Source organism: Rhinoderma darwinii, chromosome 11 (assembly GCF_050947455.1).
Source record: "Rhinoderma darwinii isolate aRhiDar2 chromosome 11, aRhiDar2.hap1, whole genome shotgun sequence".
NCBI lineage: Eukaryota > Metazoa > Chordata > Amphibia > Anura > Rhinodermatidae > Rhinoderma > Rhinoderma darwinii.
In genome coordinates, this window is record NC_134697.1 from 62,842,046 (window position 1) to 62,867,398 (window position 25,353).

The 25,353-nt window shown below is 42.0% G+C and overlaps 1 protein-coding gene across 5 annotated transcripts in view; it reads left to right on the forward strand.

The window, feature by feature from the left end:
• The window catches only part of MACROH2A2 (macroH2A.2 histone), a 26,437-nt gene extending 1,520 nt beyond the window's left edge, over window positions 1-24,917 (forward strand). For 3 of the 5 annotated variants that reach the window (XM_075841672.1, XM_075841674.1, XM_075841676.1), the window contains exons 2-9: window positions 11,057-11,288; window positions 14,692-14,798; window positions 15,845-16,042; window positions 16,501-16,608; window positions 16,920-17,019; window positions 21,874-21,963; window positions 22,761-22,935; window positions 24,303-24,917. In XM_075841672.1, the coding sequence (XP_075697787.1) occupies window positions 11,117-11,288; window positions 14,692-14,798; window positions 15,845-16,042; window positions 16,501-16,608; window positions 16,920-17,019; window positions 21,874-21,963; window positions 22,761-22,935; window positions 24,303-24,468 (1,116 nt within the window). In that variant the 5' untranslated portion in view covers window positions 11,057-11,116 and the 3' untranslated portion in view covers window positions 24,469-24,917. The other 2 variants (XM_075841675.1, XM_075841673.1) reach the window with 2 other exon arrangements.
• The last annotated feature ends 436 nt before the right edge of the window (window positions 24,918-25,353 follow it).

Here is a 25,353-nt window from a genome sequence, read left to right on the forward strand (position 1 = left end):
CTAATCTCTGGCACTTGAAATGTCTCCATAATTTTTCCTGATCACATACAAATGGAGTGTATGACTGATGTAGCGGGAAGGCAGAGAAAATATCTAACAGAAGCTGTAGTCTATGAATATATTACCGGATTTTATTCATGTGTTTTGTCGTGAAATATTTTACATTACAAATAAAAACTGGTAACATTGGGAAAAAAGTTTGAATTACTATTCCGCCTTTTTTGCATAATTTTTTGTGTGAAATTTTCAGTGGTGTTTGTTCTTTTGTTGTGATACAGGGGGGCAGACTTATTACTGTGTTCTAAGCTAAGAACAGGATAAGAGTCAGAAGTGTCTCGGGTTGTGTTTATAAAAAAAGCTACAACTTTTTAATTTTTTTTTCTCTTAAACGGTTAACAAGCCCCGTGGGCGGACGTGCAGTGTGAGATTTTAAAATTGGCAACTGCCAGATGAGCTGTAGTGGGGAATGAACTTTTACAAGATTGTGTTCATACTATACAGCAAATACCCGCGCTATTTGTTCACCACTGAGCTCAGTAAGAAAGCGCCACATCTTTTGAATTAAGCAAAAACATGAGGGGGGGGGGGGGGGTTACAGGCCAAAGGCCAATAATCGTGAGTGAACGCTCATCGGCCCGTTATGCCACAACTGCAATGTTTGGCATTTGAATTCACATGGAGCAAAATTGTTCCGCACTGAACATCCACAGCAATTTATAGTATATTACATGTGCAGTACGTCACTTCTGTAGTGGATATTCAGTGCATGGGTTAAATCCACATGTAACACATGCCGATTGCGTTGCAGATTTTATGCAAAATCCGACATGGAAAAAGTCTGCAGCGTGTGGATTTAAAAAAATGAAATGTAAAAACTTTGTAATATAAATCCATTATTATTCCATTCCTAGTAAGGCCCTGTTTACACAGAATTTTTTTGCAGGCAGAAGATTGTGGCTGAAATTTCCATCTAGAATTTTTAGGCAGATTTTGATCTGCCTGCACGCCGTTTGCCGCGGTTTCCGCCCGCAGCCATTGAGAGCCGTGGGCAAAAACGCCACGAAAAACGCTTTCTCTTCCGCTCATTGATGTCAATGGGAGGTCAGTGACGTAAACGCCCAAAGATGGGGCATGTTGCTTATTTTTCCCGCGAGACGGTTTTTCCACTCGCGGGAAAAAATTGGCTCCCGCTGAAATCAATGGGAGGCATTTTCGGCCGTCTTTTTGTGCGTTTTCCGTGTAAAAAAACTCAGTGTGAACAGGGCCTAATACGGCCACTTGTGGGTGTTGAAAAAAAGGTATCCCGGACAACTCAGTCAATTTGGAAGGGAGTTTTATTTTTTTAACACCATTGTATCAGTAGGAGCCTTTTTTTTTTTTTTTAATGGAACTGTTTCCGTTGCACTTTTTTTGGTACATATAAGGCTTGGTTTACACCTGCATCGGTGTGTTCAATTGTTCTGCTCCGTCAGCGGAGGAGAACAAGGGAATAATGGACACAGCCGGCAGCCAACGGAACCCATTGACTTTAATAGGTTCTGTCGGCTTTCCGTCCGGGCGTCTATGAGTTTACCAGAAAAAGTAGTGCTGCGCTATTGTCTCCGGTAATCTCTGCCGATCTGTGACAGGAGCCCCTAACGGAGCCTCTAATGCAGATGTGAAAGAGGGTTAACATAAGTTATAATTCCTGTTTTATTACAGAGGAAATGCTGTTCACATGTCATCTTAAAGAACATGTCATTTATTATACAGTTTATTATAGTTCTAGGGATACCAAATTTTATGCATATTTAAAACTTTCTTTCATTTGTGTTTTATTGTATTTTTCTCCTTTTTTTATATTTACATTTCATTCTTTGTCTTTTAATCCTTTTTTAAAAATGTTTAACTATAATATACGGTATATCTCTACATGGTATAACATTACACCTGTAAAGCCCATGCTGCATGTGTAAAAGGGTTAACCCCGGCAAATACGTTGCCAAGGTTCATGGTGAGTATACCATACAATTAGATAGGTCGTGTATAGGCTCCAATGAGAAAAAAAAATCACGGACTGTCTGAACGGCCCCATTAACTAACATAGATCCGTGCGAGGCGCGTGATTTTCTCGCGCGTATCACGTATGTCAAACACGTTCGTGTGAATAAGGCCTAACATGCATATTTTGTTTATTTTCCTTCTCTTTGCATAAATTCTGTAAATGTTACCTCTCTCTTCTAAATATAAGTCCCAAAACTTAAAATAATATGCACATATTTGGTATAGTAACAACCTGTACCATAAATTTCTAACACTGTTTAAGATGAACGGTATATCACAGGGAGATGCGCTATTTCCGGAAAGTGGAAGTTTCCTAAACAGATTTTCCATCACTGTCACTCTACTATGAGTGTTAGGCTGGGTTCACACGAGCACATTAACGTCCGTAATGGACGGACGTATTTCGGCCGGAAGTCCCGGACTGAACACACTGCAGGGAGCCGGGCTCCTAGCATCATAGTTATGTACGACGCTAGGAGTCCCTGCCTCTCCATGGAACTACTGTCCCGTACTGAAAACATGATTACAGTACGTGACAGTTGTCCCGCAGCGAGGCAGGGACTCCATCGTACATAACTATGATGCTAGGAGCCCGGCTCCCTGCACTGAGTTCGGTCCGGGACTTCCGGCCTAAATACGTCCGTCCATTACGGACGTTAATGTGCTCGTGTGAACCCAGCCTTAGGGTATGTTCACATGACCTCTTTTCAGATGTAATGGAGGCGTTTTACGCCTCGAATTACGCCTGAAAGACGGCTCCAATACGTCGGCAAACATCTGCCCATTACTAGCAATGGGTCTTATGATGTTCTGTGCAGACGAGCTGTCATTTTACGTGTCGCTGTCAAAATACGGCGCGTAAAATGACGGCTCGTCAAAAGAAGTGCAGGACACTTCTTGGGACGTTTTTGGAGCCGTTTTCTCATAGACTCCATTGAAAACAGCTCCAAAAACGGCCGTGAAAAACGCAAGTTGCTCAAAAAACGTCTAAAAATCAGGAGCTGTTTTCCCTTGAAAACAGCTCCGTATTTTCAGACGTATTTTGTTCATCATTTGAACATACCCTTAGGGAAACAGCATAGCTTGGCGAGATCAGCCCTTTCCGTAATTCCATCCACCTTGACACTGAGGCCAGCGGCCATGTCACAAGACGGGGACTGGGTCAGTAAACCCCCGATCTCGGAAATAGGTGCGGATCCCATATCCTATGCATATGCCATAAATGTCTGAGATGGGAATACCTCTTTAATTCAAGCTGATCTAAGCAAAGCATTATATTTAGTGTTCGAGGTTCTTATAAAATATTTGGGTCCCATTACATGGCTCGATATGGGCCGTAAAAACGGGCACCGATTGAGGAGACAGCACTACGATCGTGCATTTCCATACATTTCCATTATGTCGGCAGCACATCTCTCTGTTTACACAGAAAGATGTGCTGCCGACTAGCGACCATTTTATTGGCCATGTAAACAAGCAGATCAGCCGATGAACGAGCGTTTGCTTTCTCATTGGCTGATCGTTGCCCTCTCTACACAGGGCAATGATCGGGAATGAGTGTTCGTATGTTCCAATCATTGGCCCGAGTATCAGGGCCTTTACTCTCTGTAATTACCGTACCGTGTAAATCAGATAAATGTTATAGGATAACTGGTTTTAACTCTACATATATATACATAAAGGCCTAAAAAAGCGATTTGCATGTCTGTTGGATCCACCTTGGCTATTATATTCAAGCACCATCCCAAGTGGTTAGTGCTCCTTGGAGACTTCTTATTTTCCAAGTCAAAGCTGTTGATTCCGCTATTATTGTTACAGAATTGCGATCATCTTCAGTCTCTGGTCGGGTGTGACAGAATAACTTTTGTCTGGGTTTCACATGTGTATGGTTGATTAGCCAATAATAACCGTTATGCGACAGACTTTTGGTTAGCCTTTTATTATTTTCTGTGGTGACGACAACTATTATTGCTGTATTTGGTGTTTATTTGCTTTTGTGTATTTCGGTGTATGTATTTTTATGTGTTGGATAATTACCATTGTTAGGCCTGATGCACACAAACGTATTTTTGTCCTCCCGTAAATACTGGCGTAAATACGTGTCCTTTGTCACACGTATTTGACCAGTATTCCACCCGTAGTTACGGACCCGTTTTCTTCACTAATCGGCAGCCCCTTCTCTTTAACAGTGCTTTATCGGGCAGAGTTTCCGCAGCGATTGAAAGTAAAAGAAGTTCATACGTACCGTTGTCTTGGTGACGCGTCCCTCTTGACATCCAGTCCGACCTCCCTGGATGACGCGGCAGTCCATGTGACCGCTGCAGCATGTGATTGGCTGCGGCAGTCCATGTGACCGCTGCAGCCAGTGATTGGCCTGTGATTGGCTGCAGCGGTCACATGGGATGAAACGTCACCCCGGGAGGCCGGACTGGAGGAAGAAGCAGGTAAGTTAATTTTTAATACTATTAACTCCAGCGGTAGTCAATGTCCCGGGTGCTGAAAGAGTTACTGCCGATCAGTTAACTCTTTCAGCACCCTGGACAGTGACTATCCCCTGACGTCGCCTAGCAACGCTCCCGTAATTACGGGTGAACACACGTAGCCATCTGTAATTACGGGTTAGACTTCTTTGGGCCGGCCCGGGCCGTTATTACGACCTGAAATAGGACATGTTCTATATTTTTCAACAGCACGGCCACCTTCTCTTAAGCATACGGGAAGGTACCCGTGGCCAATAGAAGTCTATGAGGCCGTAATTACGGGCGTTTTTACGTTTGTGTGCATGAGGCCTGATTACTTAGCGTTCTCAATTATACATAGGTTATCATTTTGTCAGATATGATAGAGCTGGGTATACACATGAGATAAAAGTCAGCCCAACCTGCCAATTTTGTCAGGCTTGGGGGACTATCTTATATGTGTGGGTGCCTGGCATGTTGGATTGCAACATGCCTGATTTTTGTTCCCATGGGAGGTAAGACTCTGCCAGAGCGGTCTCGCAGCGGCTTCTTCCCATTGGAAATAAACATGCAAGTTCTAGTGGAGTAGGGAGAAGTAGCTCGTAAGGTGCGCCTAAGAGTACCTAAAAAATTATTCAATGGGGTAGGTTGTAAATACAATATATAAAATCATCTGTACTGTTTTGAATAGAAATCTATTCATTGTAAAGGTGTGGGGCATTCACATTGGTATAATTATTTCATCAAATATTTGTACAAACCACACTCATCCTGCCTTTCCTGTATTTCAGAATCCTAATCATAAGTAGGCCATCATACCTGTAAGACTTGGCCCTTTTTATAATTGACATATTTCACTGTGTAGGTGCATTCATTAGAGTAATACAGAACTTTATTGTACTACTGTAACATAGCACACTGGCATTGATGTTCATTTTTGGATTGTTTGTAAAGAAAATCAAGCAAAACTCTCTAAGATCTCTGAGCCCAGTGGTCATATCAACATAAGGGTATGTTCACATGGCTTATTTTCAGCCGTTTCTCGGGCGGTAAACGTCCGAAAAAAATCGGAAGCAGAACGCCTCCAAACATCTGCCTATTGATTTCAATAGGAAAAACAGTGTTCTGTTCCGATGGGCCGTTTTTCAGAACAGCCGCGTTAAAAAGGGCCGCGAAAAAGAAGTGCAGGTCACTTCTTGGGTCGTTTTTGGAGCCGTTTTTCATAGACTCTATTGAAAACAGCTCCAAAACGGCTGTAAAAAAACGTTGCGAGTGGCTTAAAAAACTTTTTAAAACCAGGAGCTGTTTTCCCTTGAAAACAGCTGCGTATTTTCAGACGTTTTTGAGTTTGCTTGTGAACATACCCTTACACTTTAGAGCATTGGGCTTATAAGGAAAACTTGGCTTGTTGGAGTTTTGTTTGTGTCACCCGCAGCCTGAGCTCCTTCACCCTGTGCACCGCACGGCTCTAGAGGAAGCCTCTCACATACAACAGTCTCCTTTACCACACAATATGTTTCTCACTATCTCTTTACTTTCCTCAGAAATACATTCAGGTAGTAACAAACACAGAGTATAGAGCTGTTAATGGAATTTTTCTACTTTTCTAAACATATCCATGACATTTTATCCTAACATATAATATAAATTTAGAAATGTTTCTCTCGTTTTCTGACGGATGTTGCTTTGAAGTATAGTCATTCCCTGCCTATCTGTACGTCCCAGGATTAATATATCAACTTCTTGTAACTCTTTTTTTATGTTACCAGTTCTGACATGTCCATCATGCCTGGAACTTGCTGCCCATCATTATTATTCAGACAACTGGTAGTGCCAGCAACCTTTAGGCCATGTGCAATCCGACATGCCCGATCTGTCGCAGGACGTTTCTGCAGTAGAACATGTCTGCTGTGTGTGCACGTGGCCTTACATACTATTGCTTTTATAGGAAACAAGTCACCTCTTGTATATAGATTTTGATGGCATATCACTAGGATATGCAATTACTTGTAACTAGTAGGGTCCAACCCCATGAGATCACTGCAACAAAGCGGGCCAAGGCATTTTGCGCAGCTCATCCCTCACCCAGGCTCTGAGCAGACTACTGCAACTCAGCGCTCATAGGGTGCGTTTACACGTGCCATATTTCCCTTGTATTTTTACGCTGTGGAAAACTTTTCAATGTAAGCCTATGGAGAAAATCTTTTACGACGCAAGAAATTTAGAAATCGGTGAGTTAGAAAATGAGTTGCAGAATATTTTTCCCTTTGGACATTGTTCAGTTTTCCGCAGCATATTTTTACTCTGCGGAAATACAGGGCAGATACGCCATGTGTGACTGCACCCTTATGAATGGTCAGATCCCGACCATTCAGAAAATGCTATGCCATCCCTTTCCACAGCTGGAATACTCAATTGACAAATAAGAGGCACAATTGTGGAGGCACTGGAGTTATCCCTGAGGAATACATGGGACCCCTTGATGAGACATGTGATGTCCAAAAGAGCTGAGGCCGAAGCAGAAATGTGCATTGTGCTGAAAATACGAATGATGACACCTGTCAAAAAAATGGATGCTATATCTCTGACATTCTACAATATTATTATATAAAGTAAAAGAATTCTAGAGAAAATAATGGATTGCTCTAAATAAGTGGTTATGATAAAACACTCTTTATAACTTAAAAAGTAATTGAGATTTAGTGGCCAAATAACAACATAAAGGGCCACGTTTGCGTTCTGAGAAAGTTGTCCGTCACAATTCTGTAATATAATATTTTGTAGACGCGCACTTTTTATTGGTGACTTTAAATACAATGACATGCTATATTCAACCATGAATGAATGAATGTTGTATCAAATATCATAGAATTATTTATTGAACAGCAGCATTTAGAGATCAGTCTTGTCTGATCGCAATCCATTATTTCATGTTTAATTGTCCAATAACATTACGAAAAATACTTCATTAAGTGAGACCGGGAATCCTATTCCCTTCTGACAGGTGACCGACCATATGCAGGAATTGATTTTTCAGGAAAGGTTCATTTTTCATTAATAATAGACATACAAAAGCATTCTCAGAACACCGTAAATGTGTTTAACCACTCGATTCATTATCTGTCTATTATCACCCTGCAATAAATCTAACAATGACATTATATACCTGCCAGTTTCTACGTTATTGAATAGTCTGAATAACACAATGAATTGTTTAGCGTCGGGTGTGAACAAAGACATGACTTTACTTGTTCAGATTCTGGGTTGCTGCATTTGTAGAAATCATGAATGCCTGTAGTATGTTTGGACAGTCCCAGTTCCGTTTGCCGGTCCCCCAGAAACCAGGTGATTCCAGGGGGTCCCACTGTTGAACACTATTGGGAGCTGAGATCGCTACATTCACACTTCTGTTGGTTGTCCCTAAAAACAGTCAATAAGCTTGTTGTCCGATACATTTCTAATATATAAAGCAGTAAAGTCATTATCAGATTACCATATAGTTCCCGGTGTAATGACTCAACTTCCCATTTTTATAGAGGAAGTTCTGTGCAGACTTTGTATCTGCAACGGTAAAAGTTGATTTATAACCAATAGAAAATATTGCCTTGTACAAAGTATGCAGAGGGCTCATTCACACGAGCGTGAATCTCGTCCGTGTGCTGTGAATTGAAACAACGCACAGCAAACGGCACCATTGATTACAATGGGGCCGTTCACACATGCGTGAGTTTTTACTCAGCGAGTGTCCGTTGCCTGAAACTCACTGCATGTCCTATATTGTTGCGTTTTCACACACACCAAGTCGCCCACTGAAGTCAATGGGTGCGTGAAAACCACGGACAGCACGTGGACGCACATCCGTGTGCTGTCCGTGTTTCACGTATCAATTACATTGAAAAAAAAAGTGCTTGCCAGTGCGTGAAAACACATGCCACATGCAAAGCACACTGATGAAAAACGCAACGCACACAGACAGATCTGCGTGCGTTTTTTTTTACGCGCGTTAATCTGTCACGCTGGTGTGAATGTAGTCCTATAGTGTAGCTGTTTGCATAAGTAAAACAAGAAGGTGTCATTCACGACTCAGTAAATGTTTCCTCATTGTATCTGCACATGGGCTAAGTACCATATATATATATATATATATATATATATATATATATATATATATATAAAGCCAAGACCTGACATACATTTTAGCTGCGTTGTATTCATTTGGACACCCTGGTAGGAGGAAGTTTGTGTATTTCTTGCTCATAAATGCCAGAACGAGCGTGGGTCTAAAAGATCTTTTATCCATACCTCACAAATCACTCGACATTTTAACCCCCCTCTCTGTAGAGACACCCCTTTATACATAAATCTTCATAAGCCGCTCCTCTTTGTGGGTTGATTCGTGGGTCAGTCCTGTGGCCACTTTTTAGCGGTATGTCTTATGTTTGTGGACGGTGGTATCGAGAGAAGAAAGTCACAATAATGACAATATTTGTAATTGATCTTTAGTCAGAAGGACAGTATTTTTTGCATGTGCAGACGTGTGTACGTTGCTGCAGGTATAATAGGTCAGTGGTCTGGACATTTCGAGCCTATTTGATCCTGTGTTGTTTCTCTGCTCTGTGCCATTCATTATCTATGGAGGATGAGACGAGACATGACATGTGGTTGCCATAGTAACAACCTCCATTTTATAGTGGTGTCAGTTAGAGAGGGTGAGTGTCTGAGGAGCCATCACAGGGAGGTCGGATCAGGAAGGGAGAGTGTGATTTATTGATCTAACAGGGTTGTAATGAAAGAGGAGACTGGTAAACAAGAAATACTGACAAGATGGAAGACAAATAATATATACCCCGTTGTTTTCAGCTAGAATTACCTCAGTGAAAAATGTTGTTTTCCTCACCTTGCTATGGTCTACATGGACACCACAAAATAGACCACTTTGTGGGTCATGTATTCGTACCGTACCACACTTTTATTTTTGTAGTGGCATCTGTGACATAAGCGTTTACTGAGGGGGAATTTATTAAGACTGGTACATCGTATGCCAGTCTTAAACTGAACTGTGCTGGAGGGAAATGCGCCAAATTTAGTAAGAGGCGCGCGGCTCTTAATACATTCGGTGCAGCTTTGCCTGTCCGTGCACCAGAAAATCCAATCTATGCCTGTTAAGTGTAGGCGTAAAATTGCACTATAATAGCAACCAATTTCTGGTGTAAATTATAGTAAATATGTCGGTCCGCGGGAGGCGACGACCCTCCCACTAAACCCCGACCACTTTTCTTGCCACTTTTGAAAAATATCCAGAAGCACAAAGCGGCAAGGAGTTGCAAATTATTACGCAAATAGAGAATGCACTATAATTTGCAACTTTTTAACGCCGCAAAACGCCTCAATGTTGTTGCGTTGCGACCTGTGGGTTGCTGCGACCGTGACACTACAGTTGCAAAAAACTTTAACCAGGCAGACACAGCGATCTTTGGCCGCAGGACCTGTATCGCAGCCAATGTTGCCATGTAGACCTAGTCTAAGTGTCTATTTATACGATGCGGTTGAGGTATACGATGCGGTTGAGGTGCTCCTTGAGCGCCATTTTGAAAGCCGCATGCATTTTTACTGTAATTTGATGCGTTTTTCGATGGAGTTGCATTTTTTTCATGCGGTTTTCGGATGTGTTTTTTTTAAATCTGGTTCTAACTGCACCACAACCACAAGTAATTTTTTTAAATAAACCATTTTGGCGTACATATAAATAATCGATCCATTTTTAGGCGCTGTATGGTGGATTTTGCCACCAAAGACTTTGTAGCATTTGAACTTTTTACTATCCAGGTAAATTAAGGTTTGGGGGCTTGTAGAGCTCCATGACTATGATAAAAGCTGAATTTATAGTTTTGGACTGGAGTGACCCTATTATACAAATCATTACAATTCTGGCGATACCATATTTATGTATATATGTGTTTTTTTGTTTTTTTTAAATAATAATCTTTATTAAACTTTATTAATGCTTCAGTATACTCAGTATACCAATCATTATTGACTGTCAGTAACAAACTGACAGGCAATCTATTAGGCCTCCAGCTGCCATGGCAACCATCAACGCCCCACAATCGTGTGGTGGTGGCGCCAATGGGGTGACAAATGTAGCGGCGTCTAAGGGAAGTGGTTAGACCCCCTGCCTAACCACCTAGATGCAGCGCTTGCTATTTACCGCAGCATAGGGAGATTAAACGGCCGGGATTGGCGGTTACTTCAATCCCTGGCATTGCAGTGGGCCAAGGTTTATGTATTATGCCCATTTGCATGAAGGCATCAGTAAAATAGACGTTCAGTATCATCCAAATGCGGAATAAATGAGGTATAACTTTCTTGGTTGTACAAATTGTGTGATTTTTATACAAAGATTTATCTTTTTTTTACTGAAATCATAATACCACATAAATATCTTATGTTAGAAGTCACTGGGTGGTTTATTGTTTGAAGATCTCTAACAGCATTGTATAATGTAAATGTTACGCATCTATTTTCATAATTGTTTTTGTTCTTTTATTTTTTAGTGATTCCTATTCATAAAAAGCTTATTCAATTCATAGAAACGGGCACCAGACAAAACAAAGATGTCTGCGCGAGGGGGGAAGAAGAAAACCACCAAACTGTCCCGCTCATCCAGGGCTGGAGTCATATTTCCAGTTGGTAGAATGATGCGGTACTTAAGAAGAAGCACACACAAGTACAGGATAGGCATGGGGGCTCCTGTATATATGGCTGCTGTCATAGAGTATTTGGCAGGTAACTAACAACATGTATATTCATTCTGTTTAATTAAAATAACAGTAGTATGTGGCTTCACACTGTAAGGTCCCATGCAAACAACTTTTTTCTGTAGACCCTTGAAAACTTTTTTTTGCAATTTTTTTTTTTTACCTTATCCCACTGTTTTGTACCGGTACAACTCAAGATAAAGGGAAGTCAATGGCAGACATATCCAAACATAAGCGTGTTAAATTTTCATTATTTGGTTACATGTTTGCCTCCATCAGAAGAGAAAAAAAAAAACCAAGAATCTATTCTCTACCATTATAAACAGAACAGAAGTCTACTTTATACGTTTTGCTTTTAAAAAAAGCAAATAGCCTAAAGCAGGCCATACACTATTGGATACAGTGCATTCAAAGTCTTCAGACCCTTTCACTTTTTTCACATTTTGTTATGTTAAGGCCTTGTGCTAAAAGAAAATATGACTTGCACTGAATACCCCATAATAACAAAGTAAAAACAGAATTTTAGACATTTTTGAAAATTTATTAAGAATGAAAAACTCAAATTTCACATGGACATAAGTATTCAGACCCTTTGCTATGACACTTGAAATTTAGCTTTGGGGGCCTCCCATTTCTCTAGATCATCTTTAAAATGTTTGGAGTCCACCTGTGGTAAATTCATTTGATTGGACATGATTTGGAAAGACACACCCCTGTCTATATAAGATCTCACAGCTGAGGCCCCATGCACACCACCATGCCCGTAATCCCGGTCTGTAATTACGGGCACAGCCGGACGCGGACCGTCGTCCGCATTTACGGGCCGTGCTTCCATTGTAAAGTATGGGAGCACAGTCCGTAAAATAAAAAAAATAGGACATGTCCTATTTTCTACGGAGGGTTTCTACGGCACGGACAACTTCCCGCAAAGATACGGGAAGGTGTCCGTTGGCCATAGTAATCAATGGGTCTGTAATTGCGGACCGTAATTAAGGTCTGCAATTACGGACGATTTTACGGTCGTGTTGCTGGGGCCTGACAATGCATATCAGAGCAAAAACCAAGCCATCAGGAGGAAAGAACTGCCTGTAGAGCTCAGAGACAGGATAGTGTGGAGGCACAGATCTGGAGACGAGTACAAAAAAAATATCTGCTGCTCTGAAAGTTCCCAAGAGCACAGTGGCCTCCATGATTCTTAAATGGAAGAAGTTTGGAACAACCAGGACTCTTCCTAGAGCTGGTCACCCCACCAATCTAAGTAATCGGGACAGAAGGCCTTGATAAGAGAGGTGACCAAGAACCCAATGGTTACTCTGGCTGATCTCCAAAAATTCTTTATGCAGATGGAAGAAACTTCCAGAAGGTTAACGATCACTGCAGCACTCCACCAATCTGGATTTTATGGTTGAGTGGCCAGAAAGAAGCCTCTCCTCAGTAAAAGACACATGAAAGCCCACCTGTTTTTTTGCAAAAAAAGCACCTAAATGACTCTCCGACTGTGAGAAACAAGATTCTGTGGTCTGAGAAAAACTAAGATTGAACTTTTTGGCCCCAATTCTAAGAGTCATGTCTGAAGGAAACCAGGCACTGCTCATCACCTGCCCAATACCATCCCTACTGTGAAGCATGGTGGTGGCAGCATCATGCTGTGGGGGGTGTTTTTCAGCGGCTGGGACATGGAGGTTGGTCAGGGTTGAGGAAAAGATGAATGGAGCAAAGTACAGAGATATTCTTAATTAAAAGCTGTTCCAGGGTGCTCTGGACCTCAGACTGGGCCAAAAGTTCACCTGCCAACAAGACAATGACCCTAAGCACACAGCCAAGACAACACAAGAGTGACTTAGGGACAACTCTGTAAATGTCCTTGAGAGGCCCAAACAGAGCCCTGAACCCAATCGAACATCTCTGAAGAGACCTGAAAGTGTCTGTCCACCGATAGTCCCATCCAACCTCACAGGGCTTGAGAGGATCTGCAGAGAAGAATGGCAGAAAACCCCAAATCCAGGTGAGCAAACCTTGTGGCATCATACCCAAGAAGACTGGAGGATGTAATCACTGCCAAAGGTGCTTCACCTAAGTACTGAGTAAAGGGTCTGAATACTTATGTCAATGCAATATTTTAGTTTTTCCTTTTCAATAAATTAGCAAAGAACTAACATTCTGTTTTCACTTTGTCATTATGGGGTATTGAATGCAGAATGATGGGGACATTTTTTTAATTTTTTTTTATTTTAGCAGGAGGCCTTAACATAACCAAACATTACAAAATGTGAAAAAATGTAAAGGGTCTGAAGACTTTCTGAATGCATTGTACATTTTATCCTATTGCAAGGGTATGCCAAGAATCAGCTAGTGTATGGCTACTTATTCCATCCTTTCCTAATTTGAAAGACGATGGGTCTCTGCTCCGCTAAGGGTATGTTCACACGATAACTGCAATTACGTCTGAAAATACGGAGCTGTTTTCAAGGGAAAACAGCCCCTGATTTTCCGACGTTTTTTGAGCAACTCGCGTTTTTCGCGCGTTTTTTACGTCCGTTTTTGGAGCTGTTTTCATTGGAGTCTATGAGAAAACGGCTCCAAAAACGTCCAAAGAAGTTTCCTGCACTTCTTTGACGAGGCAGTCATTTTCCGCGTCGTCGTTTGACAGCTGTCAAACGACGACGCGTAAATGACAGGTCGTCTGCACAGTACGTCGGCAAACCCATTCAAATGAATGGGCAGATGTTTGCCGACGTATTGGAGCCGTATTTTCAGGTGTAAATCGAGGCATAATACGCCTCGTTTACGCCTGAAAATAGGTCGTGTGAACCCAGCCTAACAGTTCTGCTACCGCTTTAGGAGGCTGTAAAAAAAAAAAAACATAGAATCCCTGGTGGCTCCGTGCTATTGAGCCATAGGCACTCTGTGTGATCCCATAAGGTAGATTTTGCCACCAAACACTTAATGGCATTTGAACTTTATGTATCAAAAACGTTTCATTGATACTGGACAAGAAGCAGGGACCATTTACCGATCCTTAAAACAGGTGTGCCGGTCCCCATTCGCAGCTGAGAAGCCGTCGCTTACAGTCTCCAGTTTCTCCCTTTTGACGTTAAAGTAAATGTATTTTGACGTTATTCATTGTTAGGAGTAATAATAATAATTATATCATCGTTATTAATTTGTGGAGTGATTTATACTTGGGATAAGTTCACACTAGCGCAGTCTGCAGCACTTTTGCTTCCGTGAAAAAACGGAAACCTAGCAAACGGAGGCAAACGGAATCCAAATGAAACAAAAGAATTACCATCGAAATCAATGGTAATTCAAACGGAAGCGATGCTTTCCATTTGGATTTTCGGTCATCTCTTCCTCTGACGGAAGAGACCTAAATGGAAGACAACGGCAGTGTGAACTTGGCCTTACTGATTTTTTTTTGGGACTTGCAGCTGAGATCTTGGAGCTTGCAGGGAATGCTGCCAGAGACAATAAGAAAGGAAGAATTACTCCAAGGCATATCCTTTTAGCAGTTGCCAATGACGAAGAACTCAATCAGGTACATGTATAGCTTTTCCTAAAATATAGGATAAGGTTGAACCTATGAAAGTTGTTTTTATAAGTACCTTTCACAACAAATATTTAATAGAGTTTTCCCTCAAGAAACATTTATGGCATACCCAAAATGAGTTTTTTCATTGTAGAGTTAGCTGTGCATATGCAGTCACTGCAATATTCTCTATGGGAGATACACCCAACTATTAAGTGTATATCTGTTACTCTTTCCACCATTAAAGTGAATTGAAGAGTCACTTCACACAAGTGGCTAAATCTCATGCGCCTATATCGGACCCGCATATATCGGACATTTATGACATATACTGTGGATAAGGCATAAATGTCCAAGATGGGGAAAATCCCTTTAAACTCAATGGGGAAAATCCGCAACAAATCTGTGCAACTACCTGCAGCATAAATTGTCATGCTGTGGATTTAAAAATCTGCACCCCAGGTCTATTTCTGCATGGAAAATGTCTGCAGCGTGTAGATGAGATTTGTTTAAATGTCATCTGTTTAGCTGCTACCGCAAATCCAGATGGAAAATCTGCAACAAACCCGCTACGTGTAAAGCCTTACACTTCAAAAATGTGTATAGTTAAGTCCTACAGTAGCAGGAAGCTGCTGTGATATTTTAATTGATAAAAATGTGACGAACGTGGCTGTTATTGGTGCAATGTGGCCATGGAACGTAACATCTCATGGACTTTTTTTTAATTATTATTATCTGCAACAGGTTGCAACAAATTTTAAAGGATCAGACCACTGTTTCAAGTCTGGGGCTGCATGGTGACTTCACATGCAATACATTTAGCTATGGCTGCTTTTAGCATTAGAAGCAACAAACGGATTATTCTAACTATGTTGTCATTGGGGCTGCAGACAATGGATGTCACTGGGGCTGTCATTAGGGAAACAGACATTTGATAGCCCCAGCTGCAATAAAAATGTATTAGAAATCTGGTTTTCCCATTTACCCATTCTCCAATTAAAGCTTTACAGAATGCTACTATTGATATTGTCTCATTTTTTTTCTATTTTCTTCAGTTACTCAAAGGGGTTACTATTGCAAGCGGAGGGGTTCTGCCAAGAATTCACCCTGAGCTCTTGGCTAAAAAGCGTGGTGCCCGTGGTAAGGAGACCATCCTTTCCCAACCTGTAGAGAAGAAGAAAAAAAAGAGTGGCAAGTCATTGGACAAAGTGACAAAGAAGGCAAAATCTGGAAAGAACAAATTACTCAGAAAGGTAAGCAATATTATCTTGGACCAGGGACTATTGCATGTCATTACAGGGAATCTGTCACCATGTTTATGCTGCCCTATCTGTGGGCAGCATAAAGTAGTACCAGAGACCCTGATTCCTATGCTGTATTATTTACTTGTCAAAACATTTATTTGTGTTATTTTTTCTATTTTCCATGGTTGACCAGGTGGGCGTTGTGGAGAGAAGTGTATGACGCTGACCAATCAGTGACCAATCAGCGTCATACACTTCTCTCCATTCATGTCCAGCTTAATCCATGATCACGCTGTGCTGTCACTTACTCCCGTAGATTCCTTCACACAAGCGACGGGAGTATGACCAGACATCGCCTCCAGGCTGGCATTTCTGACATTACTTCTGGAATATTTAAATACAGTAGTTTTAACTATTTGTTTGTATAGTGGTGTTTACTAAACTAGATGTTCTCTGCCTTCAAATAGGAAAAACAAGCAGATGGAAAGGAAGGTGCATCCAGTTCCACGTCGGATGATGGGCCAGGAGATGGGTTTACCATCCTTTCTTCAAAGAGCCTTTTGCTTGGGCAGAAGGTGATTTTTTTAAAAAAAATTATTTAACCATAATATTAAGTACATTGGGGAGATTTTTTTAGAACTATTGCTAGGAAAAAATAGAGGCGTTGTCTATATCCGGTTGCTGCTTTCGTTATCCAAAGGCCCCTAAAAACGAAAGTTGAAATTTGATTTGTTGCTCTGGGGAATGGCTCCACTTTTCCTTTGTTCTAGTTCTGATTAATCTCCCCTATCATCTTTCATGATAACTGTTATATATAGTAATTCACATTTCACCACAAGTATCAAAGGGATTTGTGTCTAAAACATTTGTCTGTTTTTTTAACTAGTTGTCCCTGACTCAAAGTGATCTTGGTCACATAGGCTCAATGAAAGTTGAAGGCATTATCCACCCAACAACAGCTGAAATCGACCTCAAGGAAGATATAGGTATGTTTTATAATAATGTATCTTGTAGTGGCATTTAGATTGTTACAAAGAGAAAGTCTAGTTTAACCTATTATCCGTAGGGTTTCACCAGAAATCAAACCTGCAGCACAGTAATATAGAGTAGGCTCACCTGAAACTCTTCTCATTTTTCAGCTGAGTGGCTCCGTTGCAGCGCTAATCACTTTTTTCCTTGTATGCAAATGAGCTTTTTGGAGCAATGAGGCCGTGTAAAAGCCGTGTTTACGCCTGTCCCCGTATTCTCCTAAACGCTTCTTCCGAATCGGCGCATGCGCAGTACATTCCTAAAGTTTCACCACTCTAATCGACTGTACCACACATGTGCCGATTCGGTCGCACCATACCCGGGTGCATGCGAGAAGGAGAATACAGGGCCAGACGTGATCACGGCTTTTACACTGCCAGGCCCCGGTCAATCAAAGAAGGGAGGGACGGTCGGACTGGGCAAAGAAGATATAACAGTTTGGAGCAACGGTGGCAGCCCTCCATGATGCAAAAAGCTCATTTGCATATAAGGAATAAATTGATTATCGATGCAAGGGAGCCACTCAGCTGAAAAATGAAAAAAGCATTCGATTCAGGAGAGCCTACCCTATATTACTGTGCTGCTGTTTTGATACGCAAATTTCTGGTGACAAACTCCCTTTAAAAATAAAAGCGCACACACATCTAAGAGGCCATAGTATTAGGCATCCTGTGTACACAAACATACACATTTTTTTCTTGGACAATAGGTGCTCAAAAATACTTTCATATCACACTGAACGTACATCACCGCAAACATAAAAAAAATTACCACTGACCACCAATGTTTATCTGTTCTACCCAGGCCTGCTATTGCGCTATCACTAAAAAAAAATTCTGTACATGGACGATCATTACCTATGTAAAGAGGCTGCTTCAAAACCTCTGGGAGGGAGACACTTAAAAAAACAAAATAGTCTTTCTTGAGACATCATGTACACATGTTTGGCCGCGCTATGCATGGCCGAATGAATAGATACATTTTTGGGGTAAATATTATTGATTTAACCAACTATCCTAGAAGAGGAAGTAAATATGAGAAATGTTTTCTGTTTTTCCCTGTTTCTATCCATTTGCTCTGACATTTTGCTCTAAGAATTAAGACCCGAATCATCCCCATTCATAAAATTGTTAAACCACACCAAAACATAACTGATTTAAAGAAAAGTATTTCTCGACTGTGTCATTGGGGTACTCTGGGATGACCTTGGTTGCAGTTGCTGCCACTAGGTAAAAAAGTGTAAGATCATCTCCTATTGAGGCGGGTATCCTAGGTGATTATTTCTATAACCCTTCTTCCCTCCATTCCCATGGGTGTACTGCTTTCTGGTGTGGACCCACCACCTTTGCGCATCTTCCATAGTCTAGTTTGCCGTAACCTAGGAAATGAATACACCAGGTGAAAAAAAGAACGGAGTGCTGCAGATGCGGAGGGCGGGACTTCCTCTCACAGCCTGGCTTGCTTGCTTTACAAGGGAGGGACTTCATCTCAAAGGGCCAACATAGTCAGCGTGCTTTTTTCCAGGGCTCCCATTGGCTAGTGAGCAAGCAGGTCAGCATGTCCTCTTCTCCGGCAACTACAGACAGAGACCGCATCCATAACTGCTTCCGAGGATCCTGCTTTTGATACTGGTATGCTCTGCCCTGAGCGGTTCTCACCTTCAGCCCATCTCTTCCTGCATCCTCTTGGCCCCACATTTACTTTATATTTATTTCATAGACAGTAGCTCAACAGCCCCCACTACCCCCTGCACACATAGGTGTAACTTTGTGTGGCAGCCATGTCCGAATTCATAGGAGAAGCCCCATGGCAGGAAATTGTCATTATAACCCGTTGGGCCTGCTCCTACAGTAATACCAAGTTTTTGTGTAGTCAGTCCGAACCCCTCTGCAAATACTCCTTGGGACTAAGACTACACGTCAGTGAGCCATCCATCATGGTTCCCTCCTCTCACCCCCCCCCCCCCCACACTGGTTCCCAAACTGGAGCAGGTGCACTCTGTCATTGGCAGTATCAGACCTCTCCAGGGGATGCGGATCCATTGTGGATATGCTAGGCCGGTTGTCTCTACAGACTCAGCCTGATCCTTTAAACTGTAAGGAATCCTCTTCCTCAGAACTCGTACGCGACAGGCCCCGTAAACTGACCCAATCTAGCTAATCCCAACAACCTTCAATTTCTCCAACCTTATTAACTTCCCCTCCAACCCTAGGAAAGCGCTCCAACATTTCCTCCAAAGATCAAGCCTCTTAAATAGATTCAGCCCCGGAAAAGGAGCAGTCATAAAAAACTCTCCTCCATGGTCGACAGCCTTATTACAGCAGTTAAAGATGCTCTTCAGGTTCAAGACCAGGAACCTTTCTACTCCTAAGGATTCTTTCAGATGGCCTCAGCGCTCCCTACAATACTTCCCAGATTTGAGAAAGCTCTTTGTAAAGAGTGGAATTTTCCAGATAGGTGCTTCACAAAGCCCAAGCGAATGGCCATTATGTATCCATTTCAAGCAGAATCTGATGAAATATGGTCCTCTTCTCCAGCAGTGGACCTTCCAGTCGCTCGCCTTGCCAAATATACCACGCTTTCCATGGCAGATTCTTCCTCATTCCAGGATCAGCGTGACAAGTAAGTGGAATCCTTTGCCAAGCCATCTTTCGAGGTAGCTGGATCGGCCCTGCAGCCAATATTCTTCTCTTCATGGGTCAGCAGAGCCACTACTGAATGGGAAAGACAGCTCCGCCAAGGTATATAAGGCTCCCCTTCTAGGGAACTGGTGGAGATTATTTTAAATATCACATGCGAGTAAATACATGTGTGAAGCCTCCCTAGATGCGGTCCGATTACTGGCTTGGTCCTCAGCTCAATCTATAGCCATTCCCTGGATGCTTCAGCGAAAATGCTGGACTGCAGACACAGCCTCTAAGAAATCTCTGACGACTTCCCCCTTTGCTGGTTACCTAAATTATCAAGGCGGAACTCGCTGCTCTGCTGCCATGTTAGAGATGACCAGCATTCTACAGTGGGAAGAAGCACACGTTCCAGCTCTCGGCAGTCCACAGGACTGGATAATTGGACCACTGACTTCCTCAGCCGGGAACAGGTAGACACAGTAGAGGGGCCCCACTACCCTGACCTGTTCAGAGAAATGTGCTCCAGGTGGATTCTTGCAGAAGTGGACCTCATGGTGTCTAGACTCCACCACAAACCATCCACATTGTGTCCTAGACTCAAGATCCCCTGGCACTGTCGGTGGACAAACTAGTCATTCCATGAACATAGTTTACGTTCCTGTGTGTCTTCCGCTCCTTCCTCGAATCCTTTAAGAAAATCAAGGCACAAGACATCCCAGTTATTCCTGTCGCTCCATATCAGCACACGTAAAGCCTGGTACACTGACCTGATCACTCTTCTCCCCCTTCAGGAGTATCTCCTCGCAGAGTCTGCTATTCCACCTGGGTTCCGCTTCTTTTTGTTTAACGGCGTGGCTGTTGGAAACCGCCATACTAAGGTCTCATAGTTTTTCTGAGCAGGTCCTTGACTCCTTCAGAACGGTCTGGCTATGGGCCTGGGCGTAAGCTCCCACAAGGTTCAGGTGTCAGCCCTATCCATCCTCTTCCTTCGTGCCTTGGCAGCTTAGTCAGCTTTCCGTGCTGTTTCCCAAAGGATAACACGTGCTGTGCCCCCCTACCATCAGCCGACAGCTCCATGGGACCTTAATTTGGTTCTGGATGCTTTGCAATCTTGTCCCTTTTAAGCCTTTGGATGGGATCTCCCTTTGTTTTCTTTCTTGGAAGGTGGCTTTCCTAGTGGAGGTCTCCTCCTTTTAGATGCGTCTCCAAATTTGCAGCCTTTTCTTGCAAATCTCCCTTTATGGTGATGCATCAAGACAAGGGGGTTCTACATCCGGTCCCCTCTTTTCTATCAAAGGTTGTATCAGCCTTTCACATTGATGAGCACATCTTCCTCCCATCCTTTTGTCCTTCACATCTGAGGAACAATCTATTCAAGTTAGACGTAGCCCGCGCATTGCTGATCTCTTTCTTTCAAACTTCTTTGATCCGCTAGTCTAACTCTCTATTTGTGGTTTCAGAGGTTCCCAGGTGGGTTCTGGCGGCATAAAAGGCCACTATAACCTGCTGAATTCGTTCAGCCATTAGTGAGGAATACAGGTCAAAGGGCAGAGAAACTTTTTCTCAGTTCTACAAGGTGCATATGTTTGCACACTCTGATCGCAGGATTCTGCAGATTGTGGTTCTCTGACAGTACAAATTTTATTGCTATTCCCCCCCCCCCTCCCGAGGGACTGCTTTTGAACATTCTAAGGTCATCTATGTGTCCTTCTATGATACAAACTTGAAATTTGGATTCTGTTACTTACCGTAAAATCCTTTTCCCGTCTCGTTAATTGTGTATCACAGCACCCACCCACCCCTTTCAGAGGTTGCAACCATTTTCTTAGTAGGGGTCTTTTTCTTTGGATCCTCCTATGGTTTTAGTTTTTTTTGTTGTATTACTGTTTATTTCTGATTTTCCTACTGCTTATGTACAAAACTGGTTTAACTCCGTGACTGCAGGAGGGATATAGCTGGAGGGAGGAGTTAACTTTTTTACTTAGTGTCCACCACCTACTGACTAAAGGTCATCTCTGTGTCCCCCAATGAATGTGACGAGATAAAGATTTTACAGTGAGTAACAGGAATCCAAATTTGTATTGTACACTTGACCAGACAACTTTTATTAAAGTAAAAAATTTTGTAGGCGATAAAAATATTGGCGAAATGAACAATGCTGATCATAGTTGTTTTCGTGTGTAGGAAATGCCATGGAAAAAGCTGGAGGAAAAGAGTTCCTGGAAACGGTGAAAGAGCTCCGTAAATCCCATGGACCCTTGGAGCTGACTGGAGGTAAAGTAATATACATTTCTTTGACCAGCACACAGTGGTAACCTTTATTTTTTTCTTATGTGTATATGGCCAAGCGTTTGGCTATTTCCGTAACTCCCATAGAAATTAATGGAGTGAGCAAAGCATGCTGTCCACGTCTCCATTCATTCTGCTTTTGGATGTGGTGGCCGCCTCCTCAGACGGGATGGGGACCGGGTGACCCTTGTTCTCTATATAAATGCCCGCATCTATGAAGACATTTGTGGCATATCCTGTGATTTCTAAGTTTTGAATATCCCTTTAAGGCCGGGTTCACACAGAGTTTTTTGCAGGCGGAAAATCTCCCTCAAAATTCCGTTTGAGGCAGATTTTCCTCTGCCTGCACGCCGATTTTTGCAGCGTTTTTCGCAGCGTTTTTTGCCCGCAGCCATTGAGCGCCGCGGGCATAAAAAGCTGCGAAATACGCTTTCTCTGCCTCCCATTGATGTCAATGGGAGGTCAGAGGCATAAATCGGGCATGACCCTTCTTTCCCCCGCGAGACGGTTTTAACGCTCGCGGGAGAAAACCGTCTCCGCCTCCCATTGAAATCAATGGGAGGCATTTTCGGCCGGTTTTTGGCGAGTTTTGCGGCGCGGTTTCCGCGTCAAAAAACTTGTCAAAAAAACTCAGTGTGAACATACCCCAACTGTGCAATATTGCTACAAATTATTTATTATTGTTTTATATAGAAGCGAATAAATATTTATTTTGATATAAAAGGTCTTTTCTAAAATTAACTAAAAAAACAATCATGTTATTTTACCACTTTCTTTGTTAGCTGCCCTTAGTCAAGCAAATGGACTAGCAGCCAAGTTTGTCATCCACTGCCACATCCCACAGTGGGGATCAGATAAGTGTGAAGAACAGTTGGAAAAGACCATCAAGAACTGTTTATCGGTTGCAGAGGAAAAGAAGCTTAAGTCTGTCGCATTTCCTTCTTTCCCAAGTGGCAGGTATGTACAGTTCTTTTGCTTAGTAAGTTTGCAGTGTCAGCTGGCATCCATAATCAAAGGAAGTTATACCGGCTGTGGTTTTCTTGAACAAATTTGATCAGGAAAAGTATGTTTTTTTTAGTCAAGGCGTAATTCTACCATTAAACAAAATGTCACAGGTTCAATGTACATAAAAAGTTGAGTAACTTTGTATCGTTTTTCTGAGCTCCATTCTTATACATTGATATACTTGTTTAAAATTCTGCTAGTTGCTCATTATTTCATAATACAGGTTTTATTTATGTATGTCAAAAGTGTAAAAAATGATCCTAAAAAATCCTGACAATGGAATAGTTAAAGGGAAGGTGTCGCAAATTTTTTTTTCTTTATATACATTTGCTTTTCGTATGTTATTAAAATAAATTTTATTTATTTGTGTTTTTACTTTTTTCTTTCTTTTACTTCCCTATGGGGGCTGCCATTTTTTTTTTCATCTCTGTATGTGTCAATTAACGACACATACAGAGATGGAATACGGCACGTACATCCCCATAGAGAATGCGAACGGGAGCCGTTCCATTCACTATAGTGTACGCCGGCTGTGTGGGAACGGTGCATGCCCCGCTCCCACACAGTCCAAAAGGAAGGCTTTCGGCAGAGCGACATCCGGCGCCATTTTCATGTGGACTGGAAGCCGCGGCCGGACAGTAAGATGACGACTTCCGGTCGCGGCTTCCGGACATATGTTCCAGGCAGCGAGGAGTAGGATCGGAGGCAGCAGCAGCGGCAGGAGCAGGTAAGTTATGTTTGTCTATGTGATGTGTGTATTATGTTCGTGTTATACTGTCTGATTACCACTGTATGTAATCCTCCTACACTGTGTGCCGCCATTTTCTGAGCGAATGCACAGTGTAGGAGGATTAGAAGATTCAACCACCTCCTTTTCCTGGCACTAGCCAGGATAAGGGAGGGGGGATTGTGTGAGCTCACTAGAGCGTGTGTGTCTACACCAAATTTGCAGCATAAAGCAATGAGGTTGCTTTACCACATTGCAATGCTGCAATTTTGGGAATTGCTCCCTCTAGTGACCAGCACATGGAAATGTTATAAATTAGAATCTAATTTATATAATTTCCTGACTTGTGAAAAATTAAAAAAACTAAAACAATGTTTAATCACTTAAATACTAACTGTTTAACTGGAAAAAAAGAAATAAAATTTCTAGCGACACATTCCCTTTAAACAACATGGGAATTGCAACCCCAAAATTTCCAACAATTCTGATTAAATGTGTTGTGAATGATATTTCTTAATATAGCACAGCAACTCGGCAATCATATTCGCTGTTCTTAACTAAACATTTCTCCTGCTTGTCTCAAACCCTACAGAAACGGTTTTCCTAAGCAGACAGCGGCTCAAGTCATTCTGCGAGCCATCTCCAGCCATTTTGGCTCCTCCAGCTCATCCACTGTGAAGAATATTTACTTCCTACTGTTTGACAGTGAAAGCATTGGGATCTATGTGCAGGAAATGGCCAAGCTCGACACAAAGTAGAAGCGAGTGTTCGCAGGCAGCTTTACACACAAGGATGGTTGTAAACCAGTAGAAGGGGATTGGAGACCTAGAGCTGAAGAGTTATTGTTTAGAAGGTGTTAAAACATGTTAAAGTTTTGTGGTTTGAGGACAGATTTTAAGTTTATTTTCCCATGGTTGAAGAGGTATATTTGGGCTAACTCTCATATTAAATTTCTCCTATTTCTGTACCAGCCAGCACCCTATTTGCATTTTTATAGAACCTGAAAAATGTATTCCACTGTCATCATCAACCATGTTTTTTTTCTTCAAGGATGTTGTTCCCAATGTCTTCTCTTACTTTTCCTGTTTTATTATTTTAGACTTAGTGTTATAACAGCTGAAAAACCTGTTTTAGATTTGTAGTATTGGATTTTACAAGAGAAATAAGACCACAATATTATTTAAAAAAAACTAAGCAAAGTTCTTAACATTTTGTGTCTGGTGTCTTCTTTACTTGGGTAATACTGTTGTCTCTTGTGTGACATGGCTGGTAGACTTCAGGGAACCCTCACCACATTGTTTATTGATAGGTCACACCAGTAAAAGATCCCCCAAAAAAATGCATCTTAGGCCCTGGGTTTTTGTCGTGGAAACTGCGTCGGTATCCGTGCCAAAAACTGCCTCCCATTGATTTCAATGGGAGACAGCGGTGTTCTTTTTTCCGATCACAGTTTTAGCTGCTCGCGGGGAAAAAAAGCGTCATGCTCTTTCTTTCCGCAGTTCCGTCTCTGACCACCATTGAAATCAATGGGCGGTAGAGAAAGCGTTTTTCGAAGTGTTTTTTGCTCAATGGGCAGGTCAAAATCTGAAGGAATTTTGAGGCAGATTTTTTTTTTCTGTCTGCAAAATAGTCCATGTGAACAG